At 35.1% G+C, this 23,502-nt stretch overlaps 1 protein-coding gene across 1 annotated transcript in view; it reads right to left on the reverse strand.

The window, feature by feature from the left end:
• dock4b (dedicator of cytokinesis 4b) overlaps positions 1-23,151 on the reverse strand; it is a 100,393-nt gene extending 77,242 nt beyond the window's left edge. The window contains 1 exon segment of the mRNA XM_042722751.1: positions 22,957-23,151. Coding sequence (XP_042578685.1) covers positions 22,957-22,993 — 37 coding nt within the window. The 5' untranslated portion in view covers positions 22,994-23,151.
• Positions 23,152-23,502: the final 351 nt, after the last annotated feature.

Here is a 23,502-nt window from a genome sequence, read left to right on the forward strand (position 1 = left end):
TGTTGTGCTCTGACAGAGAGCTCAAATTACCAACCACTCATGCAGTGTTTCTTAGCATGGTTCCTTCATTTAGGGGGACCAAATGGTTTCACTTCTCTATTCTTCTATTTTCCTCAAAATCCTCCTGATACTTGGCCTTTTTATCATAAGAAAGATCCGGCCGTGTGAAACTCTGATGTCCTCAGATCTGAAATACAGATTTATTACAGATTCTGCAGCCATATCACAAATTCCCAACACCAGATCCTGAGGAGCAGAGAGTAATCAACTTGCTGAACCCCTTCCTCTGTATCTTCACAGATTTCAGATTGTGAGAGCTGCTAAATTAAGAACGGTACAACAGATAAGCACGTCAATCTTCAAACTTTTCCTGAAGTGTCAATCAACAAATAATAATCAATACTACCAATCATCAAACCCTTCACACCATTCAACAAAAAATTAAATATTACATACAAAAAACAAAAAAAAAAAAAAAAAAAAAAAAAAATAAAATATTTGTTATTATTATTAAATTTATTTAGTTTATCATTATGTAATTTATAAATTAATTATAATGAATCATTAATTATGGATACTTTTTTATGGTACAAATTCAAATTCTAGTTAGTTTTTTTTCCTAAAATATTATATAAATACAATATAATATAAATAAAATATTAAATAAATAAATATTAAATAAATACAATAAAACATAAATAAAATGTTTTAAATAAAAAATAATAATAATAAAATGTTAATACTATTTAAAATAATTGTTGTTATAGATTTATACATAAATCTAATACTGATATATTTATCAATATGTATAACTGTAACTATTTATTACATAAATACATTTTATCAATATTAAATAAAATTACATTTGAATTAAATAAATAAAAATAAAAAAAATAAAAAAAGAATTTTTTTTTTTTTTTCTTTCACATTTCTTCAAAAATTAAAAAATAAAAAATATATAAATATTTATAAAATAAAATAAAATAAAATAAAATAAAATAAAATAAAATAAATCTCAAATGAGAATTTGAGTTCTGAAAAGCATTTGTGACCAGACTACCAAAGGCAAGTTTAGCGTTTAGCATCACAGCCTTTAATCTAGCAGAGACCCTCGCCTCAGAACCCAGACTGTGCCACAAACTCATTCTCATACGGTCAGTACTGACGGTCACATGACCTTTCTAATGTTTACTGGCTTTGTGCAGCAGACAACAGCTTTTGAGGCTTGTTTAGCAAGGGAAGGTTTAAAATCAATCAAGCTGTGTTTCATGAACTGCTTTTATACATTGGCCTTTCATGTGGCCTTTGGTATTGGTCAAACCAGTCTTTCTGACATAGTAAATGTTTTACCATGACCAGAAACATTTCCACCGCTGTGGTGACCTTGTTTAACACACACTCATCCGTGAGCGACGGCCGCACCCAAACAGAGATGTGAAAGAGAACACAGACAGCATCAGTCTCTCTCTCTCACACACACACACACACGTTATTAAATCCCCCACACTGCCTTCAGCTGTTCACACACACACACACACACACACACACACACACTAACCAGAGGAAGGAATCCATATCTCATCATTGTCATACACGGTCATTATCATCACCATCTTCTTCATCACATCTGCTCACCGCTATTATTACAAACATCTCCATCAACGACACACTCTCCACCGTCAGAGCTGAAGAACAAATTAATGTCCATCAGGAGAAATGACATACACACTTTTTGCTGATAAAACAGTATGGAACCAAATCAATGAAGTGACAAAACATTAGAGCTGTATAATCAAATTGCTACTTTTTATCCTCACTATATTGCATGAATACTTTAGTTCCTTGAATCAATATTTTCTTTTGTGTGTGCATTCATATCTTTTCCTACAATTAAACTTTCATGAAAGAACAGCGCTTGCCCATTTCATTGCTATCTGAAGGAAACATGCAGTTAACCTTTATGTTTGCGATTCTGGCAGACAATAAAATAAAACAAAAAAGTTTTAAAGCACATTATAATAGTATAATTAAGGTGTCAAATGTCGAAAAAACACACAAAAAAATCATATTAAAAATGTAAGTAATACACATGGATAAAAACAGCAAAATGGTGATTATTTGCAGCCTCATTATATATTACTTGTTTATCCATTTCTGTCATCCACATACATTGAATGTGGTCAAAATCTGTCTCTAAATGACCTCTAAATGCAGTTTCAGTCGTCTGATGACAGTGATATATAGTCAACAAATATAAATTAAAAAAAAATATACTGTAATGTTCTAGACCAGAAATTAGTAGAAAAAAATAAAAATAAAAACAAAATAATGGAAAAATCTAATATTAAAGATAAAATAGAATACAAGACAAGGAAATGCAAAATAAAAAAAGATTAAAACAATAAATGTAATTAAACACAAATATATTAAATAAAAAATCAACTCAAATCACATCAAATCAGGAGTCCTGAAAGCATTTGTGACTCATGAAAACTGTTTCAGCCAATAGAAAAATACCAAAACAGAAATCTCTTTCAGGGTTTCAGAAACACACCTGACCTTCATATTGAGTCATGTGACTTTTCTAGTGTGTACTGGCTTCCTGCGCCACACAACTATTAAAGGCTTTTAAAGTAATGCATCTTGTGTGTATTTATGTCTGGCTTTTAATGTACTATGAGACTGTAATCTGAATCTGATCACCAAAATACATAAATAACAAGTACTAAGGTTGAGTGGCGTACAAAACATAGTAAATCGATCAAACTCAGTCCAAAAATTATTCTGTAATTGTTGCATCTGTAACACTCTCAAACCCAGAAATGATTCAGCCAATCACACTGCTCACACAAATGACTGACATGCTATATATCCACTCAGCTGCAGAGTACTATGTCACAATAGCTAAATGGAGGAGAGAAAGATGAGCCTCTCTGATGAGTGCGGTATGAGTGGATTCACTTCACAAACACACACACCTGAGCACACAAAAACACACGGCTCGCTTCACAGAGCAGCGAGACACCAAAGGCAAGAGACCAAGGAGAGTGAGACAGCGCTGAACAGCATGTGGACGTGTCTGTCTCTCTCTATGGTCCAGATGGTGGTCTTCACAGCAGAGGCCTCGAGACCCACTGGAGCGTGTATCATCAGTGCAATAAGACTGAATCTTATTCTTCTAAACAAGCGTCTATGCTGTCGGACAGCAAAAGAAGACAAGCCAACAAGGTCAAGCCAAATTAAATGCACTAGTTATCAGTAAGCGCGGGTCAGACAGGAGGCTGCTGGTATGGAACACGGCTGTAACAGGTGAACCCATCAGTCACATGACACGCTCGGCCGTCCATATGTCCAGCAATGGACCGCAGAGTCAGTGTGGCGTTGTGGAGCTGATGGGCAGCATGTGTTTGGACTGCAACACTGCCAATTACTGTCCGGACAGCTGCCCCAGTTATGGGTGAGGGAAACATCAACATGAACACACTGAAAAACAAACAGAGCGACGAACTTGCATGCAGTACAATTAACAACAACAAAGTAATACATGCAGATTTTTATATTATATGAAGAAAATAGATGGTAAAGTAATAACACAATAAGCCACAAGATTCATGGTATCAATAAAACAAAAAAGGATATTAAAATAATAATAATAATTAATAAATAACAAATAAAATGTAAATGTAATTAAATTATATTTAAAAATTTAAATAATTAAATTAAATATATTTAAGAAATTATACACAAATGAATAAAAAATATTAAAATGTAAATATTTTATTTAATTAATAAAATGTATAAATTTGATATATATTTATAAATATATTTTCTAAATGTACAGCTTAACGATTAGACAGCCCAAAACAAATGTGTCCCTGGACCACAAAACAAGTCACACAGATATATTTGTAGCAATAACCAACAATACTAAGTGAAACACGAGTCAAAATTATCAATTTATGCCAAAAATAATTAGGATATTAAGTTAAGTTCTCGTTGAAGATATTTTGTAAATTTCCTACCCTAAATGTATCAAAACTCAATTTTCGATTAGTAATATGCATTGCTAAGAACTTTAAAGGCGATTTTCTCTATATTTTGATTTTTTTTTTTGCATCCTCAGATTCCAGATTTTCAAATAGTTGTATCTCAGCCAAATACTATCCAATCATAACAAACCACACATCAATTGAAAGCTTAATTATTCTGAAAATAAATTTGTGACAATTCAGACTTCAAAAGAAATGTAAATAAATATGACCCATAAATAATAATAATACAGCTATTATTATTGTTGTTGTTTTAAATTAAATAATATATTATAAATAGAATAAAATAAAAAAAAATTGCAGGTGTTTATTTAAAATTATTATTATTATTATTATTATTATTATTATTATTATTATTACTACCATTTTTACGAACCATTTCAGTTCTGCATATCGGTTACTGAACTTGAACAATGTTTAAAAACAGCATCATTCATTTTTAATGACATCTGTATCAGCCACAAGTAATCTCACTCATCTTGAAAACAAGCTAAGGTTTAATACCTGGGGTTCAAATCCCAAAGTGCAGTGACATCAATCGTAAAATTAATATTTGTCTTAGCAATTACTAGTCCCAAAGTTACAAAACCCCATGCCGAAGGATGTAGACTTGTGATTTTTCTATTGTGACAAAGATAACTGTGGTCAATGACACATAAACTCATGTAAGGGAGGAAGGAAGACAGCGTGAGTGTTTTGTGGTTTGCTGGCAGCTGTACTTTGTGTTATCTGTATATTTTAACTCCAGGCCGTTCCAGAGTGATGATCAGACAGCCGCGTGCTGCTGTTTACCCATCCATGAGCAACAACGAGGAGAAGCGCGAGAGAGAGGGAAACATGAAGCCTCATCAGTCACGCATCAGCTAGTCCTGCTATCACGATGTGATCCGCCGCTACTGAACGCCCCATCAGCATTTGTTTGTTTTGGCATTACACGCTCGTTCTGTCGAGAAGAAGTGCAAGTGTCTGGAGAACGTTTCTGAGAATCAACATCGATCAGAGTAACAGTCATTCTCAACGAGGAGCAAAAATACAGCATAACATGCATGCAGATAAATAGCAAGCTAAATAACAATAAACCTATTTTACATTTTCTGAAGGAATCAGATGGTTAGTAATAGCACAAGAAGCCACATGGTTTCATCATTGATGTTACATCTGTAACACAAATGAAAATAGACTGATAATGTGATTCACAGACTTTTATTTTTATTTTTTTTTTACAGATATTGAACTTTTCAAAGTAATTGGCTCTTTGTAAAATAACTTTTAATGAATGATTTTTTAATTAATGATTTTTTGGATAATTACTTTTTTAATGTGTAGCATAACAGACGAATGAGATCGATTACACTGTTTAAGTTATACATTTATCAATTATAATATAATACAATAAATATAATAGCATAGATAACAATAAATAAATATTGTTTTTATTATTAAAAAGACTTTAATTCATATTATTATTATTATTATTACATTTGCACAATTATACAATTCTAGCTAAATAAGAACAATAAATGAATAAATTTTTATGATTGTTATTATTGTTAATAATAATAATAATAATAATGCTTCTATTTATTAATACTACATTATTATTATTATTATTATTATTATTATTATTAACCCTAACCTTGCATAAATAATACAAAATTATTATTATTTTTATCAATAAAATGTTATCATATATATTAATTTAACCATAACTTTGCACAATGATATAATTATTATTACTTTTCATTTCATTTTATTATTAATATTATTATTAATATTATTATTATTATTATTATTATTATTAGCTATGCATATTTTCAACGGCACAAGAGAGTGTGAAATAAACACAGAAAACCACATCACGCTTGACAGTCTGCTAACTCATTCTGCATCTTTTTTTATATATTCTGGGCTAAATATGTAACACTGGGTTTAAGTTTCCGACAAATTCCGAGAGGAACACCGCAGTCATCCAGCATGGCTTTCCGAGGTGGATTTATGGCCAAAACATCATACTCGTTTCCAAGTTGAGCTGTAAAGTGAAGTGGTGCAAAAAGCACGTCTAATGGACTTCACTCTCACTCATTTTTTCCCTTTTGTGGAGAATTTTTCATCCCACACCGAGTCCTAAGCCACTGGCACGCCAGGAGCGGCCAGAACATCTGCTTTAGCTTAAGAGAATCAATAACTGCCCGCTTCAGACTCCTATCCGTCCTAATATTCCTGAGCTCTCTGGGATGCAGGAATAACATCACAGCCAGTAGAGACGGTGCCTGCCGCTCACTAAATACAAATCTATCCAATTCAGGATTAGGCATACATGAAACCCACAGTGTTTGTTTTCAAACCTTTCCCGAAAATGTCCGGAAAAAGTCTACAGTGCAAGCAGATAAAAACAAGCTACGGAAATCTGCACACGTTAAAGCTGACCTCTGAATGATGCACGTGGTTTTAAATTCCACTCAAGCTGAGAGGTTTGAATGCCTGGTTGTTTTGCCAGGCGGCGCATGCCGTTTACGGATCATGTAGGATTACTGCACAAGGTTGAAGGATGACGTGCGGCATAAATATGCCAAAAAAATTATAACACTCGGTTCTTCCCCCACAAGTAACCAAATTTCCTCATTCCATCACAGAACGAAAGACTTTTGAACATACTGGCTGCATATTTTCAAATAGATAATGGGATACTAGAAAGTGTGACAACTAGCCCCGGTGGTTTGGTTTCAAAATGCAGGATTACAGATTCCAACTAGATTATAAAGTTTGTTGGGACAAAGACTTATGTTGGCTTGAGAAAGACTTGTCTGAATTTTTGAAATAGCTTTGTAAGGTAAAAGTGTAACATGTATTTCTAACATGTTAGAAAAACATAGGCTAGTATTTCTAACACATTACTAGAATGATTTAACATGTTACTAGCATGAATTAGCATGTCTATAGCATGTTTTAGCATGTTGCTAGCATGAATTAACATGTTTTAATGTGTTGCTGCATGCACTAACATGTTGCTAGCACATTATTAACATTTAACAAATGGCTTATGTTTTAATATGTTGCCAACATGTTTTAACATTGTGCCAACATGAATTAGCATGTTGCTAATATGTTTCTAGCATATTTAACATGTTGCAAACATCAACATATTGCTAGCAGGTTTCTAACATGTTTTTAAATGTTATTATGAATTAGGCCTACATGTTTTAACATGTTGCTAACACATTTGCTGGCATGTTTTAACACATGCTAACATGTTTTAGCACATTGTTAACCTTAATTACCATGTTGAGCACATGGCTAACGTTTTAACATGTTGTTAGCAAGTTTAGTATGTTGCTACCATTGTTTTAAGATTACACTAACATGAATAAACATGTTGATAGCCTGTTTCCAACACTGCAAAGACATGCAATGTTAGAAACATTAACACTAATTAACATGTTGCTAACATCTTTGTAACATTTTTTAGCACATGGCTAACATGTTTTAACGTTGCCATTATGAGTTAATATGTTTAAACATTATGCTAGCATACTTCTAACACATTTTAGCACATGATAGCATATTCAGGGCTCGCAAAATTTCAAAATCCCTGGTAGACCTTTGGGCAGGTACGCTTGAGATTTTGGTAGCCCGAAAATTAATTTAACTAGCCCAAATAAAAAAAGACCTTTGTTTGCTGCATAAAAAGTTGATATTTGCATTGATCTGACCATAAACTGCTCATGAGAGCTACGCGCTCATAAAAACTGCTTTGTCAGGATTTATAGGTAATGTTAAAATGAAATAAAAATGCCAATGACACGATACTTATTAAATTCGAAACTCTCAAGATACATTCAAATAAAGACATCCATAATGCATTTTAGCTTGAAAGGTGCAGCGCTCATATTTATTCAGTGACATCATTGCCTTTTGAAGTTAAGGCTGATTTATACTTCTGCATCTAAACTACGGCGTAGCCTGACGTACACCTCTCCAAAAATGTCACAGCGCGTCAAATCTACGCGGACCGCAAGGGCTGTGATTGGTCTGCTAGTACCCCTCCCTACATATGTATTTGATTTTTGTGTGTGTTTTTTGCACTTTAATATATTAAAGTAAAACAAAGCAAAGAACAAGTGTCTTATCATTTATTATAAAACGTAGCATTAAATCACATTATGCTCACATTAATCAATTTTACTATAACAAGAAGCAACAAAACTTCCTGTTTCCGTTGTCATCTCTTTTTTGTAGTGTAAATAAATTAAGCACGGCAAAATATTGGTCAACATACAGTGCCTTTGAACTAAACCAAGCCTATCTAATCTAATCATTCCATCCTATCCACCTAATCAACTGAAATAAACAATCACCTTGAATAAATTGACCAGGATTCCAAGCTCCTCTGTAACTTGACCAAACTAACAAAGTTAAACATTAATCAATCAAAAATTAGTACATTGCTAACATGTTTTAAAACTATGCTCACATTAATCAATTTTACTATAACAAGAAGCAACATAATATTGGTCTGTCCCAGGTAAAAGCTATCAATCTAGCCCGAAGTGGGTCAACAGCAGCCATTTACACCCTTTAAACACGTATGTAATTAAATAACGCTGATAGAAAACAGCATGGAGCTCGACAGGCGATGTGTGAAGGGTGTAAAAGCTGGCAGTTTTATAGAAAAGATGGAAGAATGTGGGGGGAAAAATGGAGTGTGGCCTGTTTTCCTCATTCCCAGCACAAACACAACAGCAAAACCTCATCTGTGCAAGCATTTGGCCTTTTCCTGACCCAATGCATCATGGGAATTAAAACTTCAGTGAACTACTGTGCTGTCAGTGCACCCAAAACAATGGAGTAAACACACTTGCATAAATAACAGCTGGGGTTGGTTTGAGGTGTTGGGCCAAATGCCCAACTGTCCCAGAATTCCTTTAGGGCAGTGGACTCGAATGCCAAATGAACCTCTTGTCCAATGAGGAGTGAGGCTGAAACCAAACACTCACATCCAGATGGGAGGCTGTGGTTAGTTTCTCCTCTGAAATATGGCTGGATTCTCACAGGTAAATGCCTGGTAGGGGCCGTCCCAACCACAGCTTTCCCTTTGAGGGTACGGAGCAGTCATGAAGCATAATGGTGAGGTTCAAAGACGATTATGAACCTGTGAACTTTGAGGTTAAGTTTCACTTCAAGGTTCATTTTCAAGATGATTACAATACAGCCTAGATCCAAATTCACAGGTGCCTGAAGCATAAAAGCATGGAAATGTGATACAAATATTATCCCTATTGTAAATGTATTTTTTAATATTTGTCTATTAAAAAAAATTGTTTAATATGATTCATCATAAAAAATACATATTATAAAAATATATATAAAATATATCAAATTACAAATTTGTGTTGTTATAGAATTATAAAAAAGTATTGCAAAATGAATTATATATATATAAAATGAAAACAATTATGCAATATAAATTGATGCTATAATGTAAAAAGAAAAATATAAAAAGAAAAAAATGCATATAACCAATTAATGCAATAATTGTTATACAGGCATAATATTCAATGTAATGAATAAAAAATTATAATTAAAAAATGCAATATATAAATACGTTATAAGTATAAAAATTCGGCGCTGTGATGAACACTGTAGCAAACACAAAAATCTGAATGGAAATGAAAAATGTAAATAAACAATTGTTAAAGATTTAAAATTCGTGTGAAAAATGTAGCAAAATAAAAAATAATGGCGATTTATAAGTAACAGAAAGTAGTCAGCTGCTTGATTTCTGAGAAACGGCTTCATTTCTGCTTGCCATCTGCTTGGAAAGTATAAGTCCTGGTCTCCTTCATGTGTTACGCATTAAAACTTCTCATCCAGCTTTTTATATGAGAGTGCAGCAATTTTTGTGCCGTCCCCATTGTAAACGAGCCCATTTATTGGGAAAAGTATTCTCTAAATTCACAAAAATTTGAATAAAATTATTATTCACATGGTAAGAAGTGACGATAACACGGTGCGATAGTCACTACGTGGTCCAACCATTTGCATTTGTTATTAATATTCAAGAAACCTGAAATCATTTGACAATGGATTAAAAAAGCTGATATGATTTTTTTAATTATTATTATTAATATTTAAGAAACCTGAAATCATTTGACAATGGATTAAAAATTAAATGTGCAAAAGAAACATGCTTATACTTTAGATGACCGTATTTTTCACAAATAAATAAATATTTAATACAAATATAATTAAAAAGAAAGTAAACACTGTAACCAACAGGGCACTCAGTATTCTGGGAAGTTTGTGTTCACTGGGAATCATATTTTTCAAATAAAGCCAGGGTAACCCTCATTTTACATACAGCACACAGTGAAAATGACATGAATATGACAGTGGGCAAATGCATAAAGCACAGCATAATTTAAAATCACGAGTTTAAAGTTTAAAGCATTCGATTCACACGGACTGACCATCCCGCAGAGAACACGTGATCATGCTGGATACACATACACACTTCACAAGATCTCACAGCTGGATTCGACTCAGTTTGCAAGGTTTTTGAAATTAAATGTTCATTATATAAATGCGTATTTGCTTAATGCTGATGGCAAACAAGAAATATTATAATGTTTGCCTTTCTATTACTAATAGGCCTAATATAAAAGCAATCATTATAATACTTTCTGTATACATTAATTCCTTTGTTTAACCGTTCTATCTGATTATAAGACAGACTTCTATCCGTATTAGACAGAACTTTTAACGACGATGACGAACAAAAGAGAGAGACTGTGAGCACTGTGTGTTCTGACGCTGCCGCTCTCAACGCCTTCAAAATAAAAGTCCCACCTTGAACTCATCAGCCAATCAGAAAAACTGATCGGCCGATGCCGATATTTAAAAAATGGCAAATATCGGCTGATATATTGGCCTTGCGATATATCGGTCGACCACTATTCACTACCATGATATATCGCATTACAGAATACCGCCACATGTCTAGTTCTAAGTATTATATTTAATTATAACTTTATATATAAATCACACAGCACATAGATAGACAGACAGATAGATTTGATATACATTTATATCAAACCGCCAGTTGTAATAAACACATTGGCCTCCCACACATTCACTCATCTCACTGACATGCACATTACTACAAAATTGTGAATATGGCAGTGAATATGGAAAAATAACTGCCTATGACTATAAGATTGCATCAAGACTGAGGCAGTGCTTTCCCCCTGTGGCGGTCTAATTTTAACAGTGCTAAGTATTGTTCCACAGAAAACAAAATGCAGTGTGGTTTAGCTTCAACTGCTATTAGAGGACGTCAAACATATGTGACATGCACCGTGCCCCATTTACATGTCAGTATTTATAGCATCTTTGCTCATTATGCTAACCCACCTCAGTGCTAGCAGCCACAAAACTCAGACCCAGACCAGCAGGGCACGAAGAAGAAAATATGTTTTTCGAAGCTAGATCTTGTACTGTATAGTTTAAAGATGGATAAAGGTGTATTTTGAAATGTAATATGCTAAAACTAATTACTTTATCACTTAAAGGAATAGTTCACCCATCATTTACTCACCTTTATGTTGTTCTAAACCTTTATGAATTTCTTTTTGTTGAACACAAAGAAGTTATTTTGAAGAATGTTGGTAACCAAACATAGTAATAATTTCCACATACTATGAAAGTGAATGGCTACCGGCAACTCTTTGGTTACCAACATTCTTCAAAATAACTTATTTTGTGTAATAAAGAAACTCATACAATTTCGGAACAACTTGAGGTAGAGTAAATGATGACAGAAGTTTCATTTTTGGGTGAACTGTCCCTTTAAATCCACTTCTACTAACAGAGTGACATTTGAGTTATTGACTTTTCTAGAAGTAGACTATGACCATTTTGATCAATTCTGGTTATCATCTCTCCTGTATGTCTGTCATGAAAGTGTGAGACAGCAGAAGACCCACCATCAGGCCGTCATTTACTCACCGTATCGCTTGACTCCCAGTTGGCCACACAAAGGAGATACATTACAGTCGTCGTCGTCTTTGAGTGGCACTTCATTTAAGACTTAATTCGCACCCTGAGGGAAGTCAAATAAGGACGCCAGGTGGAGGACTACCAGGGGGTGAGGATCTGCCCCAAATATCTGGGTCTCCAGCTGATCCAGGCTGCTTTCCATACTGGCCAAAAGGATGGGCCTGACACAGATTCTTATGCTCGCCGCTGCGGCAATCCAGCATCGGAATGTGGCAAATCTGTCATGCAAATATTTTTTTGATAACATTTATCTTCATATTTAACAAGAAAGATCTCATTTGTGAAATTAACACATTTAAAGGGCAAAAGAAAGTGTCTGAACGTAAAACAAAGGGCTTGTAGCAAAGGAGGAAATCCCTGAATGCTCGTAAACTGTGTCGGATGCCGCCGCCTGAATGCTAAGCAGACCCCATTCAATCAATGATGAGAAGGAAAAAGGAGAACTCGCCTCTCCGGACGAACTAACTTCAAATGATGAGAAGGGAATGAAAGTGATTTAGTTGGATTACTTCAAATCCAACCGAATCTCTTTGCATATAAGCAAAGGGCTTCAAAAGAGCAAATCATTTAGAAAGTAATGAATCCTGTAAGGAAATGTGAGTTTAGAGAAATGGCATGCTTTGCTGTCAGTGATCAAGTACAATCAATCAATCATCATCATAAAAAGAGGTTGCATAGTACTGCAATAAGCTATGTGTTACAGTTGTACCACTTCATGTTCATGTGGCATTTTTCTCTAAAACACACTGGCCATGGTAAAAAAAATCATATCCTCTCATGGTTTATTGCTTATTTCTATTGTATATTAAAGTAATAATACAATATACTATTGTATTATTACAATTAATTTACATTTATGATTTTTAAGTGAAATATATATGATACATAAATGTATCTTAATATTTTTTAAATTAATTCACTTACAACTTTTTAAACATTTTGGAATAAGAAATATAACATTTATATTTTAATACTTTATAAATAAAAACTGTACTATACTAAATAACCACCAAATAAAGAAAATACATCAAAAAACATAATACTGGTTCATCTCACCAAAACTAAAACAAAAACAACAAATACATTTATACAAATAACTACTACAAATAACAAATACTACTAACTTAAAATTCAGTCAAAACCACCTGTTTCATAAATCACCTTAAAAACAACACATGAATATAAGAGACATGAAGTTTAAGATATTTACTTCTTTCCAAATCACTAAATAAATGTAAACTTTAGAACCTGAAGTGTGTTTATTCATGAACGGTTCTGTGTATCTTCTTCTCTGTAACAGCCATAAACTAAAGCAATGCACAGGTGACTAAATCTCGAATCAATGAGGGCAATACAGGTTCACACGACACGTTGAAGACATATTAACAGTCAGCAGGGTGTTAATTAGCCCTGCTGTCAACATGTAAGAAGAGGGCATTAAGTATAGGTGAAAATAGGAATTAACGCTCACACAGTATCCCTGAGAGGAAGTACTGCCCCAGTCCTGCCCTTACTAGGGGGTAAAGTGATCTAGATATCGCACATCATCAAGTGTATGAGAAAGTGTGGCATCTAGTCTTAGCGAGATATGTTAAAGCAGCGAATTTGGTGTGGTTGCCTTGACAGCAGCAGTCAGGCGAGGATACGAACGCTGTATCGCACCCCTGACAGCTTAGATAACAGCTAATGGCCTCTCAGGTCCACTTTCAGTTCGTTTTCCCCACGGACAGAGCGGAGAAAATCTGTCGAGACACGTACATGTGTGCAAGTGTCTGGAACGAAAGATAGAAAAAAAACATGTCCAATCTGTTCCAACTGGACTAGAAGGAAAAACTGACTGTCTGTCAAAGCGATAGTTCACCCGAAATGGAGATTTTTGAGATGATCATTTGAATGGAGATGATCATTTACTGACCATCCTCTTTTCAGGTTGCTCTTCTTTCAGTAAAACTCAGCTTATAGTTTTTATTGACCACACTGGACATCTTTAAAAAGGGCAAAGATGTCCAAAAGGGCAAAAAGGCACAATAAAAGTTCCATAAAATATGACATCTACCAAGACTTATGAAGTCATACAATAGCTTGACAAGCCAAAAAAATGCAATGAAATGTTTCACCAGCATCACTGACATTGGATCTTGGACGCAAAATGTGGGAAACATTGAACATTTACAGTGAAAAACATCTTACATTTCAGTCTATTCTTCACAAAATCTATTGTATGTTTTCAGAATACTTGGAATATAGTGCACAAGTCATACAGACAATTTTTACAATGCTGTTATGGTGCATTTTTGACCCTTTTTAGAGTTTGTCAGACATTGGCAATTTTTCATTAACTTGCACTGTATGGAAAGATTCTTGAGAGAAAAAAAAAAACGTACTTTTTGCTTCTCACAGAAATAAAAAAATATGGGTTTAGGCCAACATGACGGCGAGTAAATAATGCAAATTTATCATTTTTGGGTGAACAAATTTATTAGACAAAACTGTTAAACAGAGACAGTATTGTCATCAGCACACTTTCAAAATAAAAGTCCTATGCATCAGCTAATCAGAACAAACTTATCAGCCTATGCCAATAATTATAAAATGCCAAATATTGGCATTGGCAATATATCAGTCAACCACTACTTGTCAGAAATTTGCAAATCGTCATGAACTTGCACCGTATGAAAATATTGTTTTTCTACTTTTGCTTCTCACAGAACAACAAACAATGCAAATGTTCACTTTTGGGTGAACTATCACATTAACATCAAACAGTTTGCAAGTAGTGCATACATTGTTACACATAGTCTATATACACACCCATGGCAAAAACATAATACGTATAATTTGGGCTACACCGAAATTACAACATAATAACACCCCAGCACCTCTGTGTGCCATCATCTCTCGGAACAGTTTTAACATCAGGGTCAGGGTGAGCAGAGATCACAGAAGCATCTGTACGGAGGAAGAACAAGCAGTGGGATACAGGAAACTCCAGACATCAGCCGTGAAGAAAATGGCTTAATGAGGAGCAACTCTGTGGGTATGAAGAAAGCTCGGCATCCCGTGTCTAAACATATGTTTGGCTTGTTAGGATGCCACCACTGTGGGTTTAAAGGCAGCTCAGGGTATACGACTGGATTTGTCATCCTCAAACACACTCTCAGACACAGTGCAGACAACAGAAGACATAAGGGCCTTTCTACTTCCTAGTACCATTTAAAGGGTTGCATTCGCACCGACAGTGTGCACTAGGAAGTGATGTAAGCCCGTCGACAGCGACATCATTTGTGCGCGGCGTTCAACAACGAAAACAAAGAAGAACAACGTTAACAACAGGAGGATGGAGGACGCTGTGATCGGAGCTGTGTTTTTGTTGTGTCTTGCGGGTTTCACAATAATGAACATGGAATGTCGATGTATACGTAAAGCGACTGAAAGAACGGAAAGGAGGACTAAGAATCTCCAACGACAACTGCCAGTGTGCTACACTTGCTACAAGTGACTGCACTTCAGTGTCCGTATATTTATCGCTGTTCGTCATACTTGCGAAATAAGTAGACACAATGTTTACAGTATGTTTACACTGCGTTTTAAAATAATGGCGGGTGAGGGCATTTTCGTACACGTTTGGCCAATCAATGTCTACTTATGTCACAGGTAGTACCAGTTGTGCTGGTTAGACCCTGCTCCAGAGTAGGAGCTGATTTGGTTCTTGAAAAAGGCAGTCCGGTACTAAAAATCGCACCAAGTTCCGGCGGTGCAAAACGCCAAAAAGTGGGTAGTTCCATAATTAGTTCTGGTACTATAAAAAGGTTCCCGTGTTGCAAAAGGCCCTATAAATAACTAAAGGAATACAGTTTAAGCTGCCCAGCATGTCGACTTCTGAATGTAAGGATAATGTGAATTTGGGGAGGTTTGTCCAAACAATGACAAATGGCGGAGCAATTGGCAGAAATATGATTTAGAAAGTAACTGTTCAACTTACAAATTCTATCAATATAATGAAAATATATGAGATACAGTAACGCTCCAATAAAGGCCTAAATGAATCACAGAAGTGATTTAAATTACTTTATTGAAAAGTCTCCTCAAGTAAATCGACAGCTTTGTGAGGAACATACCAAAATATAACTCATTATTTACTCATAATCATCCCATCTTGTTAGCTGGTAACAACTACAAAATAATAATTTTAATCAATGAGTTGACAAATCATTCAGATTTTGTGATTTCAAATCAACCGATTCAAATGAATAGGTTTTGTAAATCAGCTGATTCATTGAAAGGAAATGATTCAAATGAGCTATGGGCAGATATTTAGTGAAGAACAACTTAAATTATAAATTTTTATAATAAATAATGAATAAATAATTAACATAAATATAATAAATAATTAACAGAAATAAAAATAAGCTAATTAAGTCATTATTTTTAATAAAACTGAAACAACTGGCTAAAAAAAAAATAAAAATAAAAAAATCTTTTTGTGTGCCACATTACAAAAGAAAGACATTAGGGTGAGTAAATTATGTCAGTATTTTCATTTTTGGGTGAACTAGTCCTTTAACAGATGTCTGTGAATGGCGTATCTGTATCGCCGTCTGAGCCAGACACCAGCAGCCTTCCTTCCTGCCAAGAGCACAGATAACGAGAGTCCTTCTCTTTACATCCATTTCTCCCTCACGCATGATCCCTATTCACACGGAAGCCTTTCCCCTGCATTAATGAGGCATTCAGCGGCACACTTAATTAAATCCCCATTCCAGCACCGATTGTATATTAATAATCTCCCTGTTTGCGTGCACCCTGAACAGGAGGTCAAAGGTCAGAAGGATTATGAGGTCGGTAGGAGTGTGCCTAGTTTAGGATCAATAACAGGATTTGCGCACAAGAACCAGGCTTCAGTTTCAAAGGGTGGGGGATTGTGGTTTTCAGAAGGGATCTTGTCTTTGCAAGAGAGACTGTTCCGATTTGACTGTCTGATTATTTAATATAAGGGTCCATAACTGCAGTCATAAGAGGTGTAAAAAGATGGTGTAAGGTGTTTTGATGACATCTCAATAGCTTCTGGTTTATACAACCAGGTAGACGGCATATATAATGTGGCGGAAATAATAATAAATAGACATGCAATCAGAAAAAAAAAAATGTGATTATGCCAAATAAGCAATCATAAATACTTTGTATAATATAATAAAATAATTCCAAAACATTACATGCACAGCATGAATGTCTGCATTTCCTTAATATCCTCATTTGCAATAGTTCCCTTAAACAACAGGGTTTCCGATACCTGACTGGATTCATAATTTCATGCTAGTGAAATTATTATTATTGTGCCACTTGATTTTCACATAATAATAAAGAAGAATTGCATATATGATATTCAGACCAGTTTATAAGAGGCTTTGAAGTGTTTTACTCAACATACACTGATTGGTTGAAGCTAATTAGTTGTCAGGGAGTTCTGATTGGTTGTTAGGACATTGTTTACTGGCCCAATTTAAAAAAAAAAAGACCACTCTCTATTAGGGCTGGGCGATATGACAATATATATCGGATGGACGAAATTAAAAGTCTATAGTTTCATATTATGCTCTATCCTTTATTTCGTGGTTCCTTAAAATACATTGTTTACGGCAATACTTTTCATAATTTGAATGACGGCAGTCTTACATGCATTACACGAGGATGCAGGCAGACACGTGAATAACAGCATGTGTGCACTCACGTGACGTCACGTTGCAGTGCGCATGGTCACGAAAATTTATAGGGGTCATATGATGCGATTTCCAATTTTCCTTTCTCTTTGGAGTGTTACAAGCTCTTGGTGAATAAAGAAGATCTGTGAAGTTGCAAAGACTAAAGTCTAAAATCCAAAGAGACATTCTTTATAAAAGTTAACACTCATCCACGCCCCCCTGAAACAGCTCGTTCTAACACTCCCCCACATATCTACGTCACTATGTGGGAAGATTTGCATAACACCGCCCAGATGTTCACGCAAAGAAAGAAGGCGTACCTTTTATTCTCGTTGTAGTATTGTTGTTGCCGCTGCCACCATGTCGTATAGACGCTGTGTGTTTCACCGTGAAAGCGAAACTACTTTGTTTGGCCTTCCAAAAGAGGAAGATATCCGCCTGGGGCTGATCCGTGCTGGTCGCTGAGGAAATACATCAACATTGCACTGTGGATTGCCGAATCGGCTTTCACCGTGGACAAAGCGGAGTCCAGCCCGGGGTCGTCACATGTGGTTGCTGCAAGACCAAGGTACACTCCTTTGTAGAATCAGCCTGCCGCACCGTTCTCAAGCCGCCCGCCTCTGCTGACTCAAGCCGGCCGCGGCTCACTCTAGACCGTGGCTCACTCTAGGCCTCCGGCCTCTGCTCACTCAAGGCTGCGGTGTGTTACGCTGTTTCGTTGAGAAAGCGAAACTACTTTGTTTTTGCCTTCCAAAAGAAAACACGACTAGAAATCATGTTTATATCACGTTTATAACGGGTTTTATGTTTTTGTCTCGACGCTCTGGCCGGACAAGGCATCGCAATACGTTAAGAGGCGTAACATTTCCATCACAAGCTTGAGGCATTTGGCCAATCACAACGCGTTGGATAGCTGGCCAATCACAGCACACCTTGCTTTTCAGAGAGATGAGCCTTGTGAAAATCGATGCGTTTCAGAAGGCGGGGCATAGAGGAGAAACACTAATGTACTGTATGTGGAAAATAATTTGAAAATGCAAAATCTCTTGACTCTTGACTAAATCACTTTTGTAACTAGAATAAGAAGAAAATAAATCAATAATGATAATGCTAATAATTATGCGTATATATATATGGATATGGATATAACTAACACAGACTAACTCAATTACACAATGTATTTCTTATTTATTGCAGTTTTTTGTCCTATTGCTTGTAATTAGTTTCTTGTTCTTATTTCATCACTGACTGTTTATTTATCTCCAGTGAGCTTGAGTTGTTTTTTTTTTTGGTATTATTTTCTTGTATTAGTTTGATATCGACATTGGTGACAAGGATTATGAAAATTATATGGTATCAAAGATCTAAATATCACAAAAAAACTTATTAAAAGAAAAAATAACCATATCAAGATATATATCATTATCGTGATATAAAATTTCTCATATCGTGATGTAAGATTTTGATCATATCGCCCACCCCTACTGTCTATGATTTTCTGCTCTCTAGATATTTAGAAAGACCTACATGAAAAATGCCAGAACATTGGAAGAACACAAATTGGAGAAAAAGTGTTAGTTTTCCAGTAGATAATCATGTGCACGTTAATATGTTTGTGTTATACATGCAATAGTATGTAGTATGTGTGTGTTATTCCCCCATCTGGAGCCTGAGTCATGACAGAAATGGGATATTATCTGGCCTCCCCGTGGGTCCTTCTAAATCACTGTGTCAGCTCTTCTGGGGGCGTGGCCTGTGAATGAAGAGGCAATTACATGCTGAGGTGTTGAGAAGCCCCACCCCCTCAGATCCCTCGGCTCCGGTCATTACAGAATATTTTCTATAATGAAGGAATGGCCCGCTGCACTTTCACAACAACCTGCTAATCCCACAGGGCATCGCACAGGGTGGCCACTTCCACACAGTGTTAACCCCCCTCGCCCGCTCCACAGTCCCAGGGGGATTGAATACTATAGGAAACAAGGGCAGCACACCAGCTAGCCCTGGGCCCAACACACACACACACACACCTTCATGAAAACATACACCAGAACATCCCAGTCAAAGCTCTTCTGGGCTCACTGAGCATTCAAGAGCACTTTAGACAGCACCCCTCTGGTGTTTCTGTTCCAAATCATTCATGATGGGCTGTGTTCGCCTTTTATTGGCTGCATTTGAAAAAAATGTCACCCAAAGTCAATTAATAAACACTGCATAAATAAAATTGAGCAAATTTTTGGGACATTTCCACCCAAAGTTCTCATTACTCTAATAGGGAAGAAAATGCTTTTGCAGCGTAAATTAAATCTGTGCAAAAATAATAATAATAATAATAATAATAAATAAACAAATACAGAATGTATAGATACTTTATTTAGATTTCAATAATAATGCATTATTTGTTTTCACTTTACAGTAATTTTTCTGCTTAACCGTAGTGAGACTTTGAATGGGAAATGTAGATATTTATTATTATTTATAAATATATATAATGCAATTTAATTACACCCAAAATCAAATGATATTGAACACTGCATAACACTGAATTTATGCATTTAAATGTGCACTTGCTGTATATACTGTAATATTTACTCAAACAAACAAACATGACTGACAGATAATTTGTACAGTTCCTGGCCAACGGCAATTAAAGGCCAAATATCAAGCCATTTACTAATGGTTTTAAAAATATGCTGAATTGTCATAATGCAAAATGTTAAATTTCTTAAACTTTTAGCCTTCTTTCTTATTTTTATTTTGGGTGAATTATGATCCAGACATGTTCTTGCAATCCTTGCAGTGAAAACACAGTTGATATGATTCAAACATAAAAAAAAAAAAATGTACGTAGAATATGACGTACATCGTCATGCCTGACAGGAAACACTATCAGCTTCAGCAATGGGGTGTACTTTTTTTTTTTTTTTAACTCAAATGAGGGGGCAGAGGGTTTTTTTTTAGCATTTCTAAAAATTGGTAGAACAAGGCAGACTGATTCATAGAAATTATCCAGAGGAGCTTAAATAGTTTCAAAAGTTAGTCATATTCCACCCTCTATCTATTTCAGGCTCGCAGTTAATCACATTTGTCTTACGAAATGAAGACAGCAAAGGAAGAAATGCACAAAAAAAAGGTTCCGACAAAAATGTGGGTATTTCCACCCATTCAGCGTCTGTGTCTGTTTCCTCAAATGCCACGGCTGTCAAAAACAACATTAGGGCAAAAACGATGATCTCTTCTTAGTTCCTGTTAGCAGGTAAAAAACTTTAAAGGAGGGCAATTGAGACTCTTACATGAATTGGATTTTCAGACGTTGCCTTGATTTAATTAGCTGTAATTAATCCAATTGAGTGCTAATTGGCGTCTTATTGCAGTGACTGTGGGGGTTCATTCATATTTCATCTGTGGCTGGGAGTCATTCTTCACTACTTTACATACGAGCACTACTCGCCAGCTTCCAATTAAACACTAAAACATGGATTTTGTTTCTGGAAAAAGATCAAACGCTAAAAATACGAAGCCACTGGATATAAAACCCAAAATGCCTGTTGGGGTGTGAGTCCCACTTTAAAGTAACAGACATGGCAAGATGACAAAATCCTCAGAGAAATCACCATAACTCAAGACAAGATCCCTGAAGAGAAAGCATTTGGTTTCACTCTAACAAGCATTCTTTTGCCCAGAGATCTGGGTCTCATTGGTTACAATCTCTGAGCTTTGAATACATTTATCACACTGATGAATTCCTTCATCAGGCTGGCAAACAACCAACAGGAAACGCAGTTCACAGCCTTGTGACTACCTACACTTGATAACCAACCGCCAAACCGACATATCACAGAAGAAATCAAATCAACATTATCAAGAAAATCAAACAGCATGAAATGACCAGTAGGTCTGTCTCTGTCAAATCATTTTAACGCTTCTCTGGAGTTCAGAAAACTTTGTAACCTTCACAATTGCAAAATCGGTATGACAAATATTATCATCAATATTTTACCAATATCAGTGAACAAATCTTCAGTCTACTGATAAATGCAGAAAAACTTGATTCTCACTGCACACCAATTTAAGTTCAACCATTATATATATATATATATATATATATATATATATATATATATATCCAAAAGTATTACTGAGGCAAAATAAAATGAAATAAATGCAAATATAATGAAATAAAACGATGAAAATGAATGTGCATCCATTTCGACAACAAACCGAATGAGTAATAAAATATTTATAAAGCATTTTGTATTACAATGTGTATTACTGAGGCAAAATAAATTAGATATATAGACTATTTTTTTGCATATCAGTTTTACATAATTCAAACACTTCGTATAATATAAAGTGTTATAAATAACTGTTTATAACTGTGTGTGTGTATAGCCTATAAAATTATTATTTTTATTTATTCATTTTTTAATCATCATTTCTAGTCCAAGAGCACAAAAACTGGTTTTCACAAATCAACGGATTGAAGACACAAACATGCATCCATTGCAACTGTTCACTGCATAACTATATCATCAACCAGATGACATAAATCTCGATTTGACGATGGTGCAAAACCTCACTTGACCTAATCTAACCAAATGTCACCAATCCAGTATAAGAGCATGCATTACTTTCAAGTTCAACTCAAATATGCAAGATAAAACGTTCGTGAAACTCAGATCATGCTGGGATACTACACACAACACATAATTCATTTCACATATGCTCTAGGATGAATGGCAACACAGCCCACAAAACACATTCTCCGCTCTTCATTTATTTTGCAGCGACTGTATGACTTCCGAGCACTGATTCTCACAGTTGTATTGCACTCTTGGCAAAACAACACTGAGGTCTCAAAAAGAGCAGTATAACCCAGTAGAGGAAATGCACTATACAGTACGTGAATATGATCAAATATATACATTTCCACTCAATAACACACCGTGTGTAAAACAACATCCACTCAGTCACTCAAACAAAGTCACGAAACACTTGTTTCTTTTCCAAACATGTATGAACAAACCAAGCAGGTTTGGCGTTAGAAACAAAAACAAGCAAACACTGTGTGAAAGCAATAGCGGTGTGTGGTAACGTTACAACGCTGATTCAATAGTAACAGAGTCGCGTCAAGAAATAAACAGCAAACTTACCGACTCCGTATTTCTCGTGTTCCGTGGGAATCCACATATTCAGAGTGTTTGTTGTGAAAAAAGCGAACAAAACAGCGCAATGTGCAGTATTGATGTTAAATCACTCATTTGTCCAGATTCACATCATCCTCTCGCACAGTCATTGTTCCGAGCGCTCGAGCGAACTGCGCTGCATGAGACGAGACGCGGCGGCGCGCGTTTGATAAGCCAGTGCGCGACCACGGTGCAGCTGAGTTGCCTGATGGGAAATGTAGTTTTGTGACATGAGCGAACTAGAACAACGACAGTGATTAGACCAGAGAGGTTTAATAATAATAATAAAGTGTAAAACTAAGATTTTTATTGACCACTTTTTATTTTAATAATTTATTTTATTTTAATGTTGTTGTTGTTGTTTTTTTTGAAAATGTATATATTTGTTCATTTATTTTATTATAACATGACATTTTATATGGAGGGCCAGATTACTCAAAATTAAATCATTAAATAAATTTTGAAATATATAAACAAATGTTTAACTACATAATTAAATAAGTTAATGCATAA

This window comes from Cyprinus carpio, chromosome B4 (genome assembly GCF_018340385.1).
Source record: "Cyprinus carpio isolate SPL01 chromosome B4, ASM1834038v1, whole genome shotgun sequence".
NCBI classification, from domain to species: domain Eukaryota; kingdom Metazoa; phylum Chordata; class Actinopteri; order Cypriniformes; family Cyprinidae; genus Cyprinus; species Cyprinus carpio.